The following is a 19586-nucleotide window of genomic DNA, read 5'->3' as shown; positions in this document are numbered from 1 at the left end:
GAACCAATGACAAAAACCACATGATTATCTCAATAGATGCAGAAAAGGCCTTTGATATAATTCAATACCCTTCATGCTAAAAAACACTCAATAAACTGATATTGATGGAACGTATCTCAAAATAATAAGAGCTATTTATGACAAACCCACAGCCAGTATCATACTGGATAAAGTAAAACTGGAAGCATTCCCTTTGAAAACCGGCACAAGACAAGGATGCCCTCTCTCATCTCTCCTATTCAACATAGTATTGGAAATTCTAACCAGGGCAATCAGGCAAGAGAAAGAAATAAAGGATATTCAATTAGGAAATGAAGTTAGATTGTCTCTGTTTGCAGATGACATGATTGCCGTATTTCTTAAAAACCAGTACTTGCATCTAGAAGCTTGATGAAATTTGGATTCAATTTTTTGGCAAGAATACTTTATAGGTGGGGATATGTGCTTATATCAGAAGAAATATAATGTTTATCTCTTCTTGACATGTAAGTAGCCATTGATTATTCCATAGATCCATTAATTCATTAGTGGATCATTGCAAAATTCTGGTATTTTAATTCTATCATTCCTTTATTTATTTGCTAGAATACTTACCATAAAGAGAATCTTTATCTCACCAACTATTTGGTTAACCTGAGCTACAGTTGTATAGGAAAAGCAGGATAAAGGCTTGATTATTTTATAAACTGGTTTTTAAAATAATGAGTTGTTTCCCTAACATCCTCAGAAACTGACCAAAGAGTACTGTATTTTAATATACTATGAATTCATAGATTATAACACTTTTTTTTTTTTTTTAGATACAGGGTCTTGCTCTGTCATCCAGTCTGGAGTGCAGTGGTGCCATCACAGCTCACTGTAGCCTTGACCTCCTGGGCTCAAGTAATCCTCCTGCCTCAACCTCCTGAGTAGCTAGAACTACAGGCACCAGATACCACTCCCGGCTAATTTTTTAAATTTTGCGTAGAGATGGGGTCTTGCTATGTTGCCCAGGCTGGTTTTGAACTTCTGGCATCAAGCAGTCCTCCCGCTTTGGCCTCCCAAAGTGCTGGGGTTATAGGCGTGAGCCACTATACCAGGCTACAGATGATAATACTTTTGTGTGTTTCAATCCATTGCCATTATTATTCTGTTTTAGTACTCACAGTGTCACATTTTTGGCCAGCTTCTTCAAATTGGCTGAGTCAAAAAGACTTATACGACCGAGTAGTAACTGATAACTTCTGTGCTTTTTGCTGTGAAAGATCTGAGCTCTTCTACTTTTTGTGTCCCAGACCTTAAGTCAGCCATTTTTCAGAGGAGTCCTGGTTATTTTTAGTGGAAAATTATATTTAGCATTCTTTTTAATGGATATATCATTGAAAGTACCAGATATTATTTTTAGTTTTTAAAATCATGAAAGTAATGAAGCTATGTTATAATGTTTCATTTTAAAATTACAGAGTTTCTGTTCTTTAACAGGATTGGCGAGCGTGCTATTCTACTGGGAGGACTCATCGTTGTATGGGTTGGCTTCTTTATCTTGTTACCTTGGGGAAATCAATTTCCCAAAATACAGTGGGAAGGTATAGCCATACATAATTCTATAATGTTAGCCTCTGTTATTTATCTAAAATCAACAAGTAATGCACTGCAATGATTTTGTTTTTACAGATTTGCACAATAATTCAATCCCTAATACCACATTTGGGGAAATTATTATTGGTCTTTGGAAGTCTCCAATGGAAGATGACAATGAAAGACCAACTGGTTGCTCAATTGAACAAGCCTGGTGCCTCTACACCCCGGTGATCCATCTGGCCCAGTTCCTTACATCAGTTGTGCTAATTGGAGTAGGCTATCCAGTCTGCAACCTTATGTCCTATACTCTATATTCAAAAGTTCTAGGACCAAAACCTCAGGTAAGCCAGGTAGCCTGACATTGCAATTATAGAAAATATACTTGTAAGCACTCACTTTTTTTTTTTTGAGGCGGAGTTTCGCTCTGTCTCCCAGGCTGGAGTGCAGTGGCCGGATCTCAGCTCACTGCAAGCTCCGCCTCCCGGGTTTATGCCATTCTCCTGCCTCAGCCTCCCGAGTAGCTGGGACTACAGGCGCCCGCCACCTCGCCCGGCTAGTTTTTTTTGTATTTTTTAGTAGAGACGGGGTTTCACCATGTTAGCCAGGATGGTCTCGATCTCCTGACCTCGTGATCCACCCGTCTCGGCCTCCCAAAGTGCTGGGATTACAGGCTTGAGCCACCGCGCCCGGCCAGCACTCACATTTTTTGCTGCCATTCTCTATTTTTACACAGACTGATTTGAGGGATTTTTATCATATTTAGCATTTAAAATTTTTAAAAATCCCACAACTTCTATAAAGTGTTTGCAAGATTTATATGTTGAAATTTACAAACAGTACCCTAAGCTATAACTCAAAGATGTTTTGAACTCAGAGATTAGGGAGCTCAAAATCATTTTCATAGGAAAAAAATAATCTGAGGTGTAATTTTTTTTTTTTTTTGAGGTGTAAATTTCTAAAACTCATTCTTAAACTAGGCTAGAGTTAGGCAACCAAAATTGATAACCAGATTTGAACCTAGGCTTAATTTCATCTAGCCCCAGGCAATTACTAAGAGATTAAAAACACGATAGTCTTAAAAGTTTACAGCAGCTATGTATATTTTATAATTTTTAAATAAATTTTCCATGTTTTTATAGAAAATTAGCAACAATGTAGAAGGAAAATGAAAAATTTCAATGAGACAGTTGCTACCAACATTTTGGCAAAATTACATTTCTACTTCCAGTCTTTTATCTATGCTTATATGTGTACGTGCATTTACCACAAAAATAGGATTTTAAAAATAGTATCATGGATACTGTTTTGTAATCTGCTTTAAAAAAATAATAATGCATTGTGACTATGCTCCCATACCATTTAATTTTCTCTTAGAGAATTATTTTTAATGTAAACATTATATTCCATTTTATGTATGTACCATCGTGTATTTGCAATCATTTTCCTATTATTATACATTTAGATTATTTCCAGGTTTTGCTTCTGACTCTTTTTTAAATTTTTTTGAGACAGTCTTTCTCTGTCGCCCAGGCTGGAGTGCAGTGGTGCGATCTCGGCCCACTACAACCTCTGCTTCCTGGGCTCAAACAATTCTTGTGCCTCAGCCTCCCGAGTAACTGGGACCACAGGTGTGCACCGTGGGGCCTGGCTAATTTTTGTATTTTTGTACCGATGGGGTTTCACCATGTTGGCCAGGCTGGTCTCAAACTCCTGAGCTCAAGTGATCCTCCCGCCTTGACCTCCCAAAGTGCTGGGTTTACAGGTACGAGCCACCGTGCCTGCTCACTTGTAACTCTTTTTAATAATAGTCATTTAAATGGCCACAAAATAAAAATATTATCTTCCTCTTTAAAAATTAAATAGCGGCCGGGCACCATGGCTCATGCCTGTAATCCTAGCACTTTGGGAGGCCAAGGTGGGCGGATCACAAGGTCAGGAGATCGAGACCATTCTGGCTAACATGATGAAACCCCGTCTCTACTAAAAATAGAAAAAGTTAGCCAGGCGTGGTGGCGCCTGCCTGTAGTCCCAGCTACTTGAGAGGCTGAGACAGGAGAATGGCATAAACCCGGGAGGTGGAGCTTGCAGTGAGCAGAGACCACGCCACTGCACTCCAGCCTGGGCAACGGAGCGAGACTCCGTCTCAAAAAAAAAATAAATAAATAAATAGCTTTACGTTTTCAGAGCAGAAATTAGTGTTTCTCTATTGAAATAAGGCAAAGAGGAGAAAAAATGAATACCCCTGTTTTCAAGTTATAAGGAGTAGATACAACATTTCAGTAATAATTTCTGGGTTTGTTTTTAACCTAATAGATTATATTTTTAATTTTTCAAAATTAAGAATAAAAGCTTGTTAATTACCAAAGCAATATATAATGGTTGTAACAAAATTCAAATAATTTAGAAATGTATTTAACAGAAAATGGAGGCTCCCCTTAGCTTCACCTCACCAAAGTCAACCACTGTTAACTTAATTTGTATGCTTGAAGACATTTTTCTATCCATATCCAAACATATCCACATTTGTACCTTTTTTTAGAAAAAGGGAGAAATGGACTATGTCACATGGATATATACTTGTTTCTGCTTCTTGATAGGTTTTTTTTTTTTTTACTTAATATGTTAGCTTTCTTTCCATGTCAGTGTATACAGATGTTTTCAGAAGATTTTACTGTCTCTATATAAGGCTTTATTCTTGTAAATAGCTGCTTATTAGTACCATAAGACAGGGCAAGGAAAAATTTTAAAAATATAAGTAGCTGCTTAGCATTCCAGTTATTAAGTATACCATAGTTTATTCACTTAATCTACCAGTGACATTTAGGTTGTTTCCAATTTGAGGCTATTAAAAGCAATGCTGCCCTGAACATTCTTGGGCAGTTTATGTGGATTATGGTTTTGGATACAGAAGTTGTAGGAGTGGCATTGTGGTAGAGTGTAAAATGGCACAGTGGAGTCAGCCAAATATGGCTTCAAACTTCTTGAACAAGTTACTTAAACTTTCTGAGTTTCAGTTTCTACCTTTGTTAAACGGGGATAACACCTGTCATCGAAACTTATGAACATTACAAATGATGTATGTAAAGCACCTACCTCAGTGACTGGCATGTAGCAGTTACAAAATAAGTGTTAGCTTTAAAAGGTATTTCAATCAATTTTATTATTCCCAGGGCTTCAGCAGACATTAAGTTTTCCCTTTACACTCCTTTTATTTTTCTTAATCTGACTTGATATCAAATGCTATATTTATAGGAGGCATTTTATGTTTAATTTAAAAGTAAAAGATGGAGAAAGCGATTCTTGTTAGTTTGCTGTAGTTTGGTAATACCATTTCTTTGCTTTTAAATAACTAAACCCCAATATCAATCTGCTTGTCCCCCATTTCACCCCCAACAGGGTGTATACATGGGCTGGTTAACAGCATCTGGAAGTGGAGCCCGGATTCTTGGGCCTATGTTCATCAGCCAAGTGTATGCTCACTGGGGACCACGATGGGCATTCAGCCTGATGTGTGGAATAGTAGTGCTCACCATCACACTCCTGGGAGTGGTTTACAGAAGACTCATTGCTCTTTCTGTAAGGTATGGGAGGATTCAGGAATAAACTAGCTAAGACTGTGATGGAAACTACTTGCTGTGTGGCACTTCCTGGCTAAAGCTCTTCTAGACAATTGTGATGAGCCAGTCTCCAAGAATCAGACTACAGATATTGCAGATTTTGAAGAACAAGAACATATGTTGAATAACAGAGAGAATTCTACATGTGATTGTGAATAGTAGGTTATATAAAAACATACTAGATCATAATTTCCTTATCTCAGAATGAAAATTATTCTTATAACACCTTTTTGTGGTTGCATGAACTAATGAGTGACGGACAACGATGTATAAATGTGAAGTTGTATTCTTAATACCAACTGCAGAAGTGTCATTAAAATGATATACAGTGGAACCAGAAAGAGGGTTTTGTTAAGAATTAGCTATAGCAGAATAAAATTATAGAATCTAAAAAACTCAAGTAGAGGTATTTTTATTCAGACATCTACTTTTTATTTATTAAAAAATATATTTTCTATTATCAAGTTCCCTTATGAAATAAAAATTATAACACTTATATTTTCCATTTAGCATGCCTAACATCCTACCTTGCCTTCTATGAGTCTTCTAATACTGCACCTATGCCTTATTTTAGTTCAGGGTTTCAGTAAGTAACCCCTACATTCATAAATGAGGATGAATAATGCTAATATTTGAGCAATACAGAGGATTAAGAGATCAAGATACTTCACTGCCTATTAGCCTAATAGGGTTACCTACTTTCTTTCAAATGCCAATAATTCACATTAGAAACATAATCCAGATATGTGTTATTGTATATATATACAAAACAGTAAATGGTTTATTAAAATTATTGCTATTTTTCAACCCCCTTAAACTGGAGAAAAACATTTAATTAGTAAAACATTAATTAATTTACTTCCATTTTTCCCATCTCTCAGTAGTGGTGGGGAGGAACACAACATTTTTCAATCTATGTCTGCATAGTTGTTTAGAGCTGCAGAATTTTAGTTGGATTTTTAATTTGGATGGTCCCTGACAGCCCCAACCTAGTCAGGCTAATAAGTATTTGAGGCAAAATGGCTTTAATCTAACAATTTACTGAGTTTACCTGAAGTTGGCTAAATAACACTGTATGTTTAACTTCTCCCTCTACATAAGTTGAATGCTGATAAAAGGAACTAGTAGAGAACTGTGTATATGGATAAGCAGTGTTACAGAAAATGCAGAAATATTTCTAAATACTTTTCCAAATGTTTTCTACTTTAAGTTAGAAATATTTTCAAATCTGAGAATAAACACTATAATCTGCACTTTATAGACTGGGTGCAGTGTCTCACGCCTGTAATCCCAGCACTTTGGAAGGCCAAGGCAGGAGGATTGCTTGAGGCCAGAAGTTCAAGACCAGCTTGGGAAACAAAGTGAGACCCTGTATCTACAAAAAATAAAATAAAAACAAAAATTTAAAAATATATAATCTGCACTTTATGCTAAACTTGCTGTGCTCTTACACTCAATTTTTTCAGCTCTAATAAAGGGCTTAATTTGATAGAATTATTCTACGATTAAATTTTGAAGACTGTTCACTCTCCTCTTCCACCCATAGCAAGACTGCTTCCATAGATTTCTCAGAACTGTAGCCAGGTTTCTGGCTATTTGGTCAAGTCTGGGATCCCTCTTACCTATTATTTTGCAGCTGCTTTCTCTGTCTTACATTTTTTGGGCCACTTCTAATCTTAAAGAGTAAACTCCACCGTTGGTTTGCATAGTGTGCATGACAGAAATAACAAGAATAATGGTAGTGATGAAAATGGTAAGAGCAAAATTTGCAGAGTGCTTTCCACATTCCAGGTAATGTGTAACATATAATTTAATTCTTACAGCAGTCTTATGGAGTAAAAATACTATTATGATTCCCATTTTATAGAGGAAAGAATGGAGGCACAGAAAAGTTACTTGTCTATGTAACAGTCTATCCTTAAAGTCCACAGTCTTAACCACTGTATTTTTCATAGTGAGGAAAATAGCCCAGAAAGTTACAGTTTCAATTAGTTACTAATTGTAGGATAACTTAACCATATCAGTGACTCCTATTAGCAGAAATATTTGGGCAACATAAGCTCAGTGACTGGAGCTTTTGTTGTAGCATAATAGCCTGTTTCCAGCAAAAACAGAGAAGTTTCCCAGCTTACAAAGGTTTATAATATTGATTAATATTTAGATAAACTTAACCTTGCATAAATGACTGTTACTTTCCTTTTTATTGAGAGCATTTTCTTTGGAGCATTTTCTTCTTTGGAGGTTTATACCTTGCTCATCTTGGCACAAAAGAAGGCGAAAGGAAGTAACACGGGATTGAGAAAAGAGCAAGGAGGTAAAGTTTGAGGAAAAAAATCACTCTGTTGATGTCTTCTTGAGGAGGCCAAGTTGAGTATAAAGAGAAAATGACAACAGGAGATTTTAAGGTATGATACATTGTTAAGAGTAGTACATATTTAGGAAGAGAAAATATGTTTTTGAAAACATAAATTTAAACTTGAAAGGATGATTTTCATATTTTGAAGGGATTTATAACTTCACGAAGCATCTCTATTCTATCTTGTTCAGTTTTACATTTAAAAATAAACTCTTCTGGTTCATATAAAACTTATCTCTTACATAAAGTGAAATCTGTTAATTTTTTGTTTTGACAAGGATAAACTGCTTGTCTGCATCTGTTTAAGAATAGGTTAACTTATTTTGAGAAGAAATTCTGGGCACCATTTTTGACTATTGAAGACTTATTTGTAATTTAATATCTACTTTACATTGTGAATGTCCATTTTCTAATAAACAAGATTATTTTGCATATGTACCTTAAGCTTTAAAACTGTATTCAGTCGTGCTTTCCATACATATTTAAGGAAGTACCCCCTACGTGCCAATTACCATGTCATTTGGGGGATTGTGCAGTAAACAAAACACACGGAGCTCCAACCTTCATGAGGCTTATGTACCAGCAAGAAAGTCAGATATTCACAAGATGATTTCACAGATGATTATGATTGAGGGAAGGGTGATGAGAGAGAAGCATAGGGAGCTATGAGGGTGAATATGATTAACAGGGAACCTGACCTGAACAGGAGAGTCAGGCATGTTTCTCCGGGAATAAATGATTAGCTAAGACCTGGTGGAAGAAAACAATTTGGATTGGTGAAGAGTGGGACAGGTAGTTTTCAGGCAGAATGCAGTGTGTACAAAGCCCTGGAGGTGGGAAGATCTTGGAGCTTTCACAGAACTAAAAATAGGTCCAAGGTGGGTGGACTATAGTGGTTGAGAAGAAGCCTAATATTGGCTGAGTCTATACAGGGACAATGCAAGGCTTTGTAGGCCCCAAGGATGACTTCTTGTGCAACTAAGAGTTTGAGAATTCTATTTAGGCATGGTTGGAGCTAGAGTCCAAATGTCATCAGGACTCTTTTCTTTGAGTTCTACATGTCTCTGCTTGACCTTACTTTCAGATGCCGTCCATGTTGTAGGAAGAGGACCACTGGCAGCCCTAGGCACACAACATCCTTATAGCTCACAATTCTAGAGAAAAATGGCTTGGGTAGTAGTACCAGAAAAAACATGAAGTAGTCGAGTTTAGCTCATGTACATATCCCTTAATTGACCACATGAGAATAGACTCCTCTACTAACCCAGACATAGATCACACATCCATTCTGGAAATGCAGTGTGGGAGGGAGGAGGGGAAGAACCCTGTGGAGCTTGTCCCAATTACATGGTCTAAACAGACATAACTGGATGAAAAGGAGATTCCACCAAAGAAAGGTTTGCTGACAAAAAATATATGCCCACTACCCCTCCCAGCTGTTTTCACATCATTGCACTCATAGGAAATATTATATGCCCCATTATGGAAATGGATGAAATCGTTTGTACCCAGCTTCTCTAGCCAATACAGGCCCTATCAATCAACTCCAAGCTCTGAAGGGATCAGTTTACTGTCTGCAAGTATAACAAGTATTTATTTGTGATACACCAATGTTAAAAGCATGGTACTGTTCCATATTAGGTATTTGGGGCTTTATTTAAGAAAAGTGGCTGGGCATAGTGGCTCATGTCAGTAATCCCAGCACTTCAGGAGGCTGAGGCAGGTGGAACACCTGAGGTCAGGAGTTCGAGACCAGCCTGACCACCATGGTGAAACCCTGTCTGTACTAAAAATACAAAAATTAGCCGGGCGTGGTGGCGGGCACCTGTAATCCCAGCTACTCTGCAGGCTGAGGCAGGAGAATCGCTTGAACCTGGGAGGCAGAGGTTGCAATGAGTCAAGATCACGCCACAGCACTCCAGCCTGGGTAACACAGTGAGACTCCCTCTCAAAAAAAAGTGAGAAGGTATTTAAGGTAACATGTTCTCTTAAAAGAATCTTGGGCATCTTGTAGACATGGCTAGTTTCAGGTCTGGGGCAAGGAGAACTGGAGACATTTATTGTGCCAGAAAGCAAGGAAGTTATCAAAGACTACTGAAATCTTGCCAAAAGGACAGAGGACTCAAAGTGGCCAGTAGGCCAAAAAAATGGGGTAATTAACATATAAAGTAGAATAGTATTTGTTGTTAATTTAAACAAATGTGTGAAGATACATGAGTTCAAAATGATATTAAAAATAAGAAAGTTATTGGTCACCTTTGGAGGCTTCTAGAGTGTTCGCTCTTTATTCTGAAAACCAGAAAATAGCTGTGGCTCACACCTGTAATCCCAGGACTTTGGGAAGCAGAGGCGGGAGGATCACCCGAGGTCAGGAGTTTGAGACCAGCCTGGCCAACATGGTGAAACCCTGTCTCTACTAAAATACAAAAAATTAGCCGAGAGTGATGGCGCATGCCTGTAGTCCCAACTGCTCAGGAGGCTGAGGCAGGAGAATCGCTTGAACCCGGGAGGCAGAGGTTGCAGTGAGTTGAGATCATGCCACTGCACTCCAGTCTGGGCAACAAAGTGAGACTCCGTCTCAACAACAACAACAAAACCCAGAAAATAAAGAATGAAGCATCTATTCTGCCTGTCCTATACCCGAACATCAGAGTAAACAAATATTGAAGGAAAGTTCTTTTCTGTAGAAGAATCCAAGCTAATAAATACAGAGGGGATAATGGAAAAATCTCTATTTAGCAACCTCTAGTGAAATGAGATAATGAGCAATGCTCATCAATGGATGCTGAAACTATGAGGGTGAAAGATTAATGAGGAACTTTCTAAGGATGGTTGAGGCTGACAACACTTGGACCCACTGATCACTGTTCACATCATTAAAAGTGGGATTAGCATTATGTGCCTCTTGATTTGATGGAGCAGGAAGTACACAGCACCATCTGTGAAAGTGTCCTGCCCAAAACATCAAACCAGAATCTAACCAAGCCTGTACATATAAACTACAAGTTTTAGGATATATAGAGGATTAAAAAAAAAAAAGTTAAATGTCACCTCCAGGAAGTAATTACAATCCAGAAGGTGATATATATATATTTATTTATTTTGAGACAGAGTCTTGCTCTGTCACCCAGGCTGGAGTGCAGTGGCGTGATCTCAGCTCAGTGCAACCTCCAACTCCTGGGTTCAAACAATGCTCCTGCCTCAGCCTCCTGAGTAGCTGGGATTACAGGGGCACGCCACCACGCCTGGCTTTTTTTTTTTTTTTTTTCTATTTTTAGTGGAAATGGGGTTTCACCATGTTGGTCAGGCTGGTCTCCAACTCCTGACCTCAGGTGATCCCTCTGCCCAGGCCCCTCAGTGCTGGGATTACAGGTGTGAGCCACTGCACCAGGCCCAAGGTGATGTATTTTATAGGACAAGTGATCCAGTTACTTTAAAAACAGGGGGCTAAGGGGAAGGACATGGAAAGGTTGAGAAGACAGGATTCAGATGAAAAGAAACTTGAGACATATAAATCAAATGCATTATATAGAGTTTTTTGGATTCTATTTCAAACCAAATGTAAAAAAGATATTTCTGAAGCAATTGGAAAAATTTGAAGCTGGGCTAAATATTAGATGATACTAAAAAATTATTAATTTAGAGGTGTGTGATAATATTGTGCTTTTAAAAAATTCTTATTGATTAAAAATACATACTGAAATTTTTATATAGAAATTACGTGATGTCTTATGGGCATGGCGGCACATGCCTGTAGACCTACCTACTCAGGAGGCTGAGGTGAAAGGATCGTTTGAGCCTGGGAGGTTGAGGCTGCAGTGAGCTGAGATTGTGCCATTGCACTCCAGCCTGGGTGACAGAGCAAGACCCTGTCAAAAAAAAGAAAAGAGAGAGAGAGAATAAATATGGGGAGGGAGGGAGGGAGGAAGGAAAGACACAAGGAAAGAAGGGAGGGAGGGAGGGAGAAATGATGGAAGGGAGGGAGGGAGGGAGGAAACGTATATATACAACCATTAACAAAGAATGAAATCCTATCATTTGCAGCAACATGGATGGAACTGAGGGTCATCATGTTAGGTGAAATAAGCCAAGCACAGAAATGTAAATATCAGCTTAAAAAACCCAAGTGAATCTCATGAAGGTAGAGACTAGATTGGTGAGCCTGGGCAACACGGCAAGATGCTGTCTTTTCTTAAAATTAGCCAGGCATTGTGGACACACATCTGTATTCTTAACTACTCTGGAGGCTGAGGTGGGAGAATTACTTAAACCCAGGGGTTCAAGGCTGTAGTGAACTGTGATTATGCCACCACACTACAGCCTGGGTGACAGAGGAAGACCTTGTCTCTAAAAATAAATGAAAAATAAGAATTTTTTAAAAGATAAGAACTGAGTGTCATTTTAAGTGAACTAAAATAAATGATTAGGTAATGGAAACTTGACAAAAAATGAAAATCGTAATTGGAAACCAGAAATGTGGCCAGGTATGGAACTCATGCCTGTAATCCCAGCACTTTGGGAGGCCAAGGTGGGTGAATCACTTGACGTCAGGAGTTTGAGACCAGCCTGGCCAGCATGGAAAAACCCCGTCTCTACTAAAAATACAAAAATTAGCCAGGTATGGTGGTGCACGCCTGTAATCCCAGCTACTCGGGAGGCTGAGGCAGGAGAATTATTTGAACTCGGGAGGCGGAGGTTGCAGTGAACTGAGATCATGCCATCACACTCCAGCCTGGGCAACAGGGCAAGATTTTCTCAAAAAACAAAACAAACCAAAACCAAAACAAAACAAAAGAGAAAAGGAAACAGAAATGAGACAGACAATAGGAAGATATGAAAATGTTGCTGGGAGAGCTCAGGAAAGAATAAGAAATTTAAAAAACAATTTTATGCATGAAGACCAAATTAAAAGGAACACAAAAGTGATTTAGTTATCACAGATAACTTCATAAGAAAATAAAAGATGAGGGGAAATCAAAATAGCTTAAATAGGGCCAGGCGTGGTGGCTCATGCCTGTAATCCCAGCACTTTGGGAGGCCAAGGTGGGCAGATCACCTGAGATCAGGAGTTCGAGACCAGCCTGACTAACGTGGTGAAACCCTGTCTCTATGAAAAACACACACAAAAAAATTAGGTGGGCGTGGTGGTATGCCCCTATAATCCCAGTTACTCAGGAGGCTGAGGCAGGAGAATCGCTTGAACCCAGGAGTCGGAGGTTACAGAAAATTTCCTACTGAAGATCGCTTTGCTTGAATGAGCGTTAACTGCAATGTGAATGCTGAGACTTATCGTGTTGCCACATTTGCCATGTCCCACGGACATTGTCACTTCCTTGACTAACCTATCCTGCCTTATAACCACTATCCATTTCCAGAACTTTTCATCACCCCAAATTCTGTACCCATTAAATAATAACTTCCCATTTGCCCCTCTGTCTAGCCCTTGGTAACCTCTGTTTTACTTTTTGTCTCTATGAATTTGTGTATTCTGGGTACTTTGTGTAAGCAGAATCATACAATGCTTATACTTTTGTGTCACTTAGCATAATGTCTTCAAGGTTCATCCGTGTTGTATCATGTATCAATATTTAATTCCTTTTTTAGACTGAATAATTTTCCATTGTATTTACATACTGTACCATGTTTTGTTTATCCGTTCATCCACTGATGGACTCTTGAGTTGCTTCCACCTTTTGAGTATTATAAATATCTTTCTTTAGCTTTTTGTGCTGGGTACATAATTGGTTTATTTTCTACTGTCATTTTTATTGATATAGATACTTAATGTTACTTATTTTCCTCTGAAATCTGTTTTAGCTGCATCCATTCTGATATGTTATCTTTTCAGTACTATTTTTTTCAAGAAATTCTGTGATTTCAGTTCATATTTCTTCTATGACCTAAGTTTGTTACAAAGCATGTTTTACAAATTAATTTTTAAGGAATTGTCCAATATATACAGAGGTAGATGGGATAGTATAATCTATCTCACTGTACTAATCACTCAGCTTCAAAAATTATCAACTTACCAATTTTATTTCACTATCTGCCCATTTCCTTCCTGAAACTGTATTACAGTCATGTATTGCTTGACGATGGGGATATGTTCTGAGAAATGCATCAAGTGAGTTCATTGTTGTGCAAACACCATGGAGTGTACTTACACAATCCTAGATGGTATAACCTACTACACACCGAGACTATATGGTATAACCTGTTGCTCATAGGCTACAAACCTGTACAGCATGTTACCGTACTGAAGACTGTGGGCAACTGTAACACAGTGGTAAGTATTTGCGTATCTATACATATCTAAACATAGAAAAGGTACAGTAAAAAATGTATGAAAGACAAAAAATGGTACATCTGTATACATTTGTGTACACTTACCATGAATGGACTAGAATTTGTACTCAGTGAGTCAGTGAGTGAGTGGTGAGTAAGCGTGACTATACACTTAGGCTATCCTACATTTATAAAATTTATTATTTTTTCTTTTTTTGAGATGGAGTCTTGCTCTGTTACCCAAGCTGGAGTGCAGTGGTGCAATCTCGGCTGCAACCCCTGCCTCCTGGGCTTATCTGATTCTCCTGCTTTAGCCTCCTGAGTAGCTGGGACTATAGGCAGGTGCCATCATATCTGGCTAACTTTTTGTATTTTTAGTAGAGATCGGATTTCAAGGTGTTCACCAGGCTGGTGTCGAACTCCTGACTTCAGGTGATCTGCCCGCCTCAGCCTCCCAAAGCACTGGGATAACAGGTATGAGCTACCACGCCCGGTCGAATTACACTTTTCAGAATTTCTTGTTTCATTGCTTTGGTATTCTTTTCCAAGACTTATATGTACGTTAAATCATCTGTGCCTAGTTTCTACATGTATCGCTTTCTCACAATAATTTTTTATTTTATTTTTATTTTTTTGAGACAGAGTCTCACTTTGTCACCCAGGCTGGAGTGCAGTGGTGCCATCTCGGCTCACTGCAAACTCCGCCTCCCGGTTCATGCCATTCTCCTGCCTCAGCCTCCCAAGTAGCTGGGACTACAGGCGCCCACCACTATGGGCCCGGCTAATTTTTTATGTATTTTTAGTAGAGACGGTGTTTCACCGTGTTAACCAGGATGGTCTCGATCTGCTGAGCCCGTGATCTGCCCGTCTCGGCCTCCCAAAGTGCTGGGATTACAGGCATGAGCCACCGCGCCTGGCCTGTATATTCTTAACAGTAACAACAATACCAACTAAGAACTATTCTTGTCTCACTTGCCCCCAATCCCCCAAAATAAAACTAAATCTAATGAAGTTTCTGGATCTTTTGGAAAATTGAGAAGATAGATGAATATGTTAAAGGACACCATGGGAATCCAATCAGTTAAATCAATAATAGAATGTGAGAAGTGCTATAGAAGAAACGCCTCAGTTTCTTCAACAAATAAATTTCAGAAAAACTGGTGGTAGAGGGGGAATATGTTAAAAGATTAAGAGGTTTATCAATGAAATGCAACATGTAGATCTTGTTTGGATTCTGATTTAAGCAAACACTGTTTTTTTTTTGTTTTGTTTTGTTTTGTTTTTTGGTAAAAGTATCAGAAGGAATTGAACATTGGCTGAATATTTGAGGATATAATATAATGAAAACTTTCTTTTGGGGTATAATGATATTCTGGCTATTCCTAAAGGGTTATTTATGGATAAGATGATATGATGCCTAGAATTTGCTTCTAAATAATCTAGCTGGGAGAGGGTAAAATGAGGTACAAGTGATACAAGATTCGCCACATGCTAACTATTGAAGCTGGGTGATGGTTACATAGGGGCTCATCATCCTAGTCCATTTATATTTGTATGAATCTTTCCATAATAAAATAGCTTTTAAGTGAAGGACTTACAAAGCCAGTTGGGTGGGCCGGGCGTAGTGGTTCACGCCTGTAATCCCAGCACTTTGGGAGGCCAAGGCGGGCGGATCACGAGGTCAAGAGACGGAGATCATCCTGGCTAACACGGTGAAACCCCGTCTCTAATAAAAATACAAAAAATTAGCCGGGCGAGGTGGCGGGCGCCTGTGCTACTGGGGAGGCTGAGGCAAGAGAATGGCGTGAACCCTGGGGGCGGAGCTTGCAGTGAGCCGAGATCGCGCCACTGCACTCCAGCCTGGGCGACAGAGCGAGACGCCGCCTCAAAAAAAAAAAAAAAAAAAAAAAAAAAAAAAAAAATGCCGATTGGGTGGGTTCACTTTAGATTTCCCTGCAAGATCTTGGTTTGTTGGGGAACCCAACCTTAGGTCTTTCCTGCTGGAATGGACAGATTGTTTAATTAAGTCTCCAGTGTCCTGACCAGAGGGACAACGTGTGGCTGCCTATATTCTGGGAGCTAAGCAGGAGGAGGTTGAAGAGTAGAGGTGGGGTGTCTCTGCATTCAGCATTCACTATGTACAGTCACTTTATCCCTCCATTTTTATTTTATTTATTTATTTATTTTTGAGACGGAGTCTTGCTTTGTCTCGCCCAGGTTGGAGTGCAGTGGCGCCACCTCAGCTCTCTGCAGCCTCTGCTTTCGGGGTTCAAGCGATTCTCCTGTCTCAGCCTCTCAAGTCGCTGGGACCACAGGCATGTGCCACCATACCGGTTAATTTTGTATTTTTAGTAGAGACGGGGTTTCATCATGTTGGCCAGGCTGGTCTCAAATTCCTGACCTCAGGTGATCCACCTGCGTCGGCCTCCCAACCTCCATTTTTAGAATGGTACCCACACCCTCAACTGTTACTCCCCAGTTCACAAATAATTCCAGATGGGGGACATAATCTTATTAAGTTATACATATACACATATATGTATGTATACATACACTAAGAAAAAGCCAGGCAACACAGTAGGAAATAGGAAACACTGAAATATACCCAAATATATATTTGTTTTACATATATAAAACTTTTCACAAGGCCAGGCACGGTGGCTCACGCCTGTAATCCCAGCACTTTGGTGAGCCAAGGCGGGCGGATCATGAGGTCAGGAGATCGAGAGGATCCTGGCTAACATGGTGAAAACCCATCTCTACTAAAAATACAAAAAAAAAAAAAAAAAAAAAAAATTAGCTGGGCGTGGTGGCGGGCACCTGTAGTCCCAGCTACTCAGGAGGCTGAGGCAGGAGAGTGGTGTGAACCTGGGAGGCGGAGCTTGCAGTGACTGCACTCCAGCCTGGGCAACAGAGTGAGACTCTCTCAAAAAAAAAAAAAAAAAAAAAAAAAAATCAAAAACGACAACAACAACAACAAAATACTTTCGACATTATACACTTAGAAAAAGTAAAACAAACCATATGTTTTGGAAGGCAATCTAGAAGAATATCTTTGCAACTTTGTATGTAACTAAAGAAACAAACAGAAAAAAAAAAACAAAAAAACACTAGCCATAAAGAAAGATTGCATAATTGAACTATATTAAAGTTAAGAACTTATGTTTATCAAAAGATACTATTAGGAGAGTGAAAGGACAAGCCTATACACAGAGACAATTTATAGAGTTCTCAGAGAAATGCCTGGTGTGTAGTAATCGTTCAATGAATATTGACTGCTATTATTCCTGTTATTGTTGTTGTTGTTACTGGAAAACAAGAACTGGTCCTATATTTATGAAACAATTATGCTGAAATAGTGACCTCTGATACACAGAGCAATATGTTTATGCTCCTAGCAGTATGTTTAAGAACGGATAAACATTTTCATAAGTGTTCGAGGTTTTTATCTATGAAGAATGTGTCACTTGGTGCCTTCTGTGCATTTCATCTCGCCTGTTTAGTTTTTACCTTCCAATCATTTAGAAATGTCATCTTTGTCCCAAACCCTAATTTTCCTGTATCATGCTCACTAGGAAAACAGATAATAATTGTTTTCACTCCCATATCATGTTTAGCTCCGTGTCAGTTATCCTCTGGGATACTTTGTTAGCTTCCTTTGAAAGATCTCAGAGATGGATATTGTCCCAAATGGCAGTTTTACAAAACAATGTCTTCCATAAGGAACATAAAGGTTGTCAGCGTGGCATTTTCTTCCTCCAGTGAAATCTGCCAAAATCCATTGGCACCATCCAGCCTGTGGAGAATGTGGAACCTCTCGCCAACTTAATTAAGGAGGATGTCTTCTAGCACTTGTAACATGTTTTCCTTACATGCGTGTTAATAAAGTATTTTAGAAATATGTACATATATATTTTTAAAAGGACAAGCATAGAAAGGAAGAATATATTTGCAACAAATGTCAATAAACAAAGGACACATACTGATAACTTTTTTTTTTTTTTTAACATTTTTATTTTTTGAGATGGAGTCTCGCTCTGTCGCCCAGGCTGGAGTGCAGTGGCGTGATCTCGGCTCACTGCAAGCTTTGCCTCCCGGTTCATACCATTCTCTTGCCTCAGCCACCTGAGTTGCTGGGACTACAGGCGCCCGCCACTATGCCTGGCTTATTTTTTGTATTTTTAGTAGAAATGGGGTTTCACCGTGTTAGCCAGGATGGTCTTGATCTCCTGACCTCGTGATCCGCTCACCTCGGCCTCCCAAAGTGCTGGGATTACAGGGGTGAGCCACTGCGCATGGCCCATACTGAGAACTCTTAAAATCCACTAAGAAAAAGCCAGACAACACAATAGGAAAAAATAGGCAAAAGACATTAAGAGGCAAATCACAAGACAAATATCTAATAAACACTTAACATTTCAACCTCCTTAGTAATGAGGAGAATTCAAGTTAAAACCACATTGATACATTGTTCTTGAACACCTGGCCTCAAGCTACCTTCCTGCCTGGCCTTACACTATTCTATCAAACTGGCAATAATTTTAAGAGACTCTAACAGCAAGTTCTGGTGAGGATATGAAGCAAAATATATTTTTATATGCTGCAAGTGAAAGTGTAAAAAAATTAGGCATTATCTACTGAAGTTTGACATACACAAATCATAAGATTAGTAAATTCATTTGAGTAAAATCCTAGAGAAACTTGTATGTAGCTGCATCAGAAGATGTTCATAAAGTATATATTTACAGCCAAAATCTGTAAACAACTCAAATGTCCATCAATAGTATAACAGATAAACAAACTGCTGTACATTATACACTGGAAAACTACAAAGGAACCAGTCCAGGTACAAAAAGGAAAGCAGAGAGATGTCTCCAAAAGGGGGGATAAATGGATCAACAGAAAAGCACAGACAGATTACCTGATGTATCAGAGCAAACAAAATAATTCCAGACAAAAAAATTGTTCCAGAAATATAATTCTAGTATAGTACATAGTTCAGCTGTATTTTCTTTTTTTCTTTTTATTTTTAAAATGGAGTTCGTTCTTGTTGTCCAGGCTGGAATACTATGGTATAATCTTGGCTCACCACAACCTCCACTTCCTGGATTCAAGTGATTCTCCTGCCTCAGCCTCCAGAGTAGCTGGGATTACAGGCATGCGCCACCATGCCTGGCTAATTTTGTATTTTTAGTAGAGATGGGGTTTCTCCATGTTGGTCAGGCTGGTCTCAAACTCCCGACCTCAGGTGATCTGCCTCCCTTGGCCTCCCAAAGTGCTGGGATTACAGGCATGAGCCACTGCACCTGGCGGAGCTGTGAATATTTTCATAGTCGTAGTAATATAAACATTGAATATTAAACTACCACCATTCCCCTGCCCCAGAGAAAATAAGTAGAGAGAAAAAAGGGGATTAAAGGAAACTCACCTTGAAAGAAGTAACTGGAAAAAAAGAAAAGCAAAGCAAAAATATGGTACATGGAAAGCACAAAATTAATTACTAGACATAAATCCAAATAGAACTGTAATGACAATAAGACAGCCAGAAATAATGATATATGTAAAAATTAGAAGTTATTAAATTGTAATACAAATAAAATTTAGCTATATGTTATGTATAAGAAAAATATGTAAAAAATAAAGTCATAAAGACAAAGAGATAATAAAAAGTATACTAGTTAAGTTCTGTTAAAGCAGAAATGTATGTTTTGGGTCATCGGCCTTTAAAATTTAGCTCAGGTCGGGTGCGGTGGCTCACGCCTGTAATT

General features: G+C 38.7%; 1 protein-coding gene and 1 long non-coding RNA gene across 13 annotated transcripts in view; both read left to right on the top strand.

The window, feature by feature from the left end:
• The window catches only part of MFSD8 (major facilitator superfamily domain containing 8), a 55256-nt gene extending 47270 nt beyond the window's left edge, over positions 1 to 7986 (top strand). For 5 of the 12 annotated variants that reach the window (XM_015450811.3, XM_005555892.4, XM_074040427.1 and 2 more), the window contains 3 exons: positions 1462 to 1565; positions 1654 to 1901; positions 4957 to 7986. In XM_015450811.3, the coding sequence (XP_015306297.1) occupies positions 1462 to 1565; positions 1654 to 1901; positions 4957 to 5163 (559 nt within the window). In that variant the 3' untranslated portion in view covers positions 5164 to 7986. Of the gene's footprint in view, positions 1 to 800; positions 883 to 1461; positions 1566 to 1653; positions 1902 to 4956 lie in introns of all 12 variants that reach the window. The other 7 variants (XR_012435083.1, XR_012435081.1, XR_012435086.1 and 4 more) reach the window with 5 other exon arrangements.
• A 6188-nt stretch (positions 7987 to 14174) lies between these two features.
• LOC135970999 (uncharacterized) overlaps positions 14175 to 19586 on the top strand; it is a 25114-nt gene continuing 19702 nt past the window's right edge. The window contains exon 1 of the long non-coding RNA XR_010586991.2: positions 14175 to 14292. This is a non-coding gene — a long non-coding RNA (uncharacterized lncRNA). The remainder of the gene's footprint in view (positions 14293 to 19586) is intronic.

This window comes from Macaca fascicularis, chromosome 5, assembly GCF_037993035.2.
Source record: "Macaca fascicularis isolate 582-1 chromosome 5, T2T-MFA8v1.1".
In the NCBI taxonomy this organism is placed as follows: Eukaryota; Metazoa; Chordata; class Mammalia; order Primates; family Cercopithecidae; genus Macaca; species Macaca fascicularis.
This window is presented reverse-complemented; position numbering and strand designations above follow the sequence as displayed.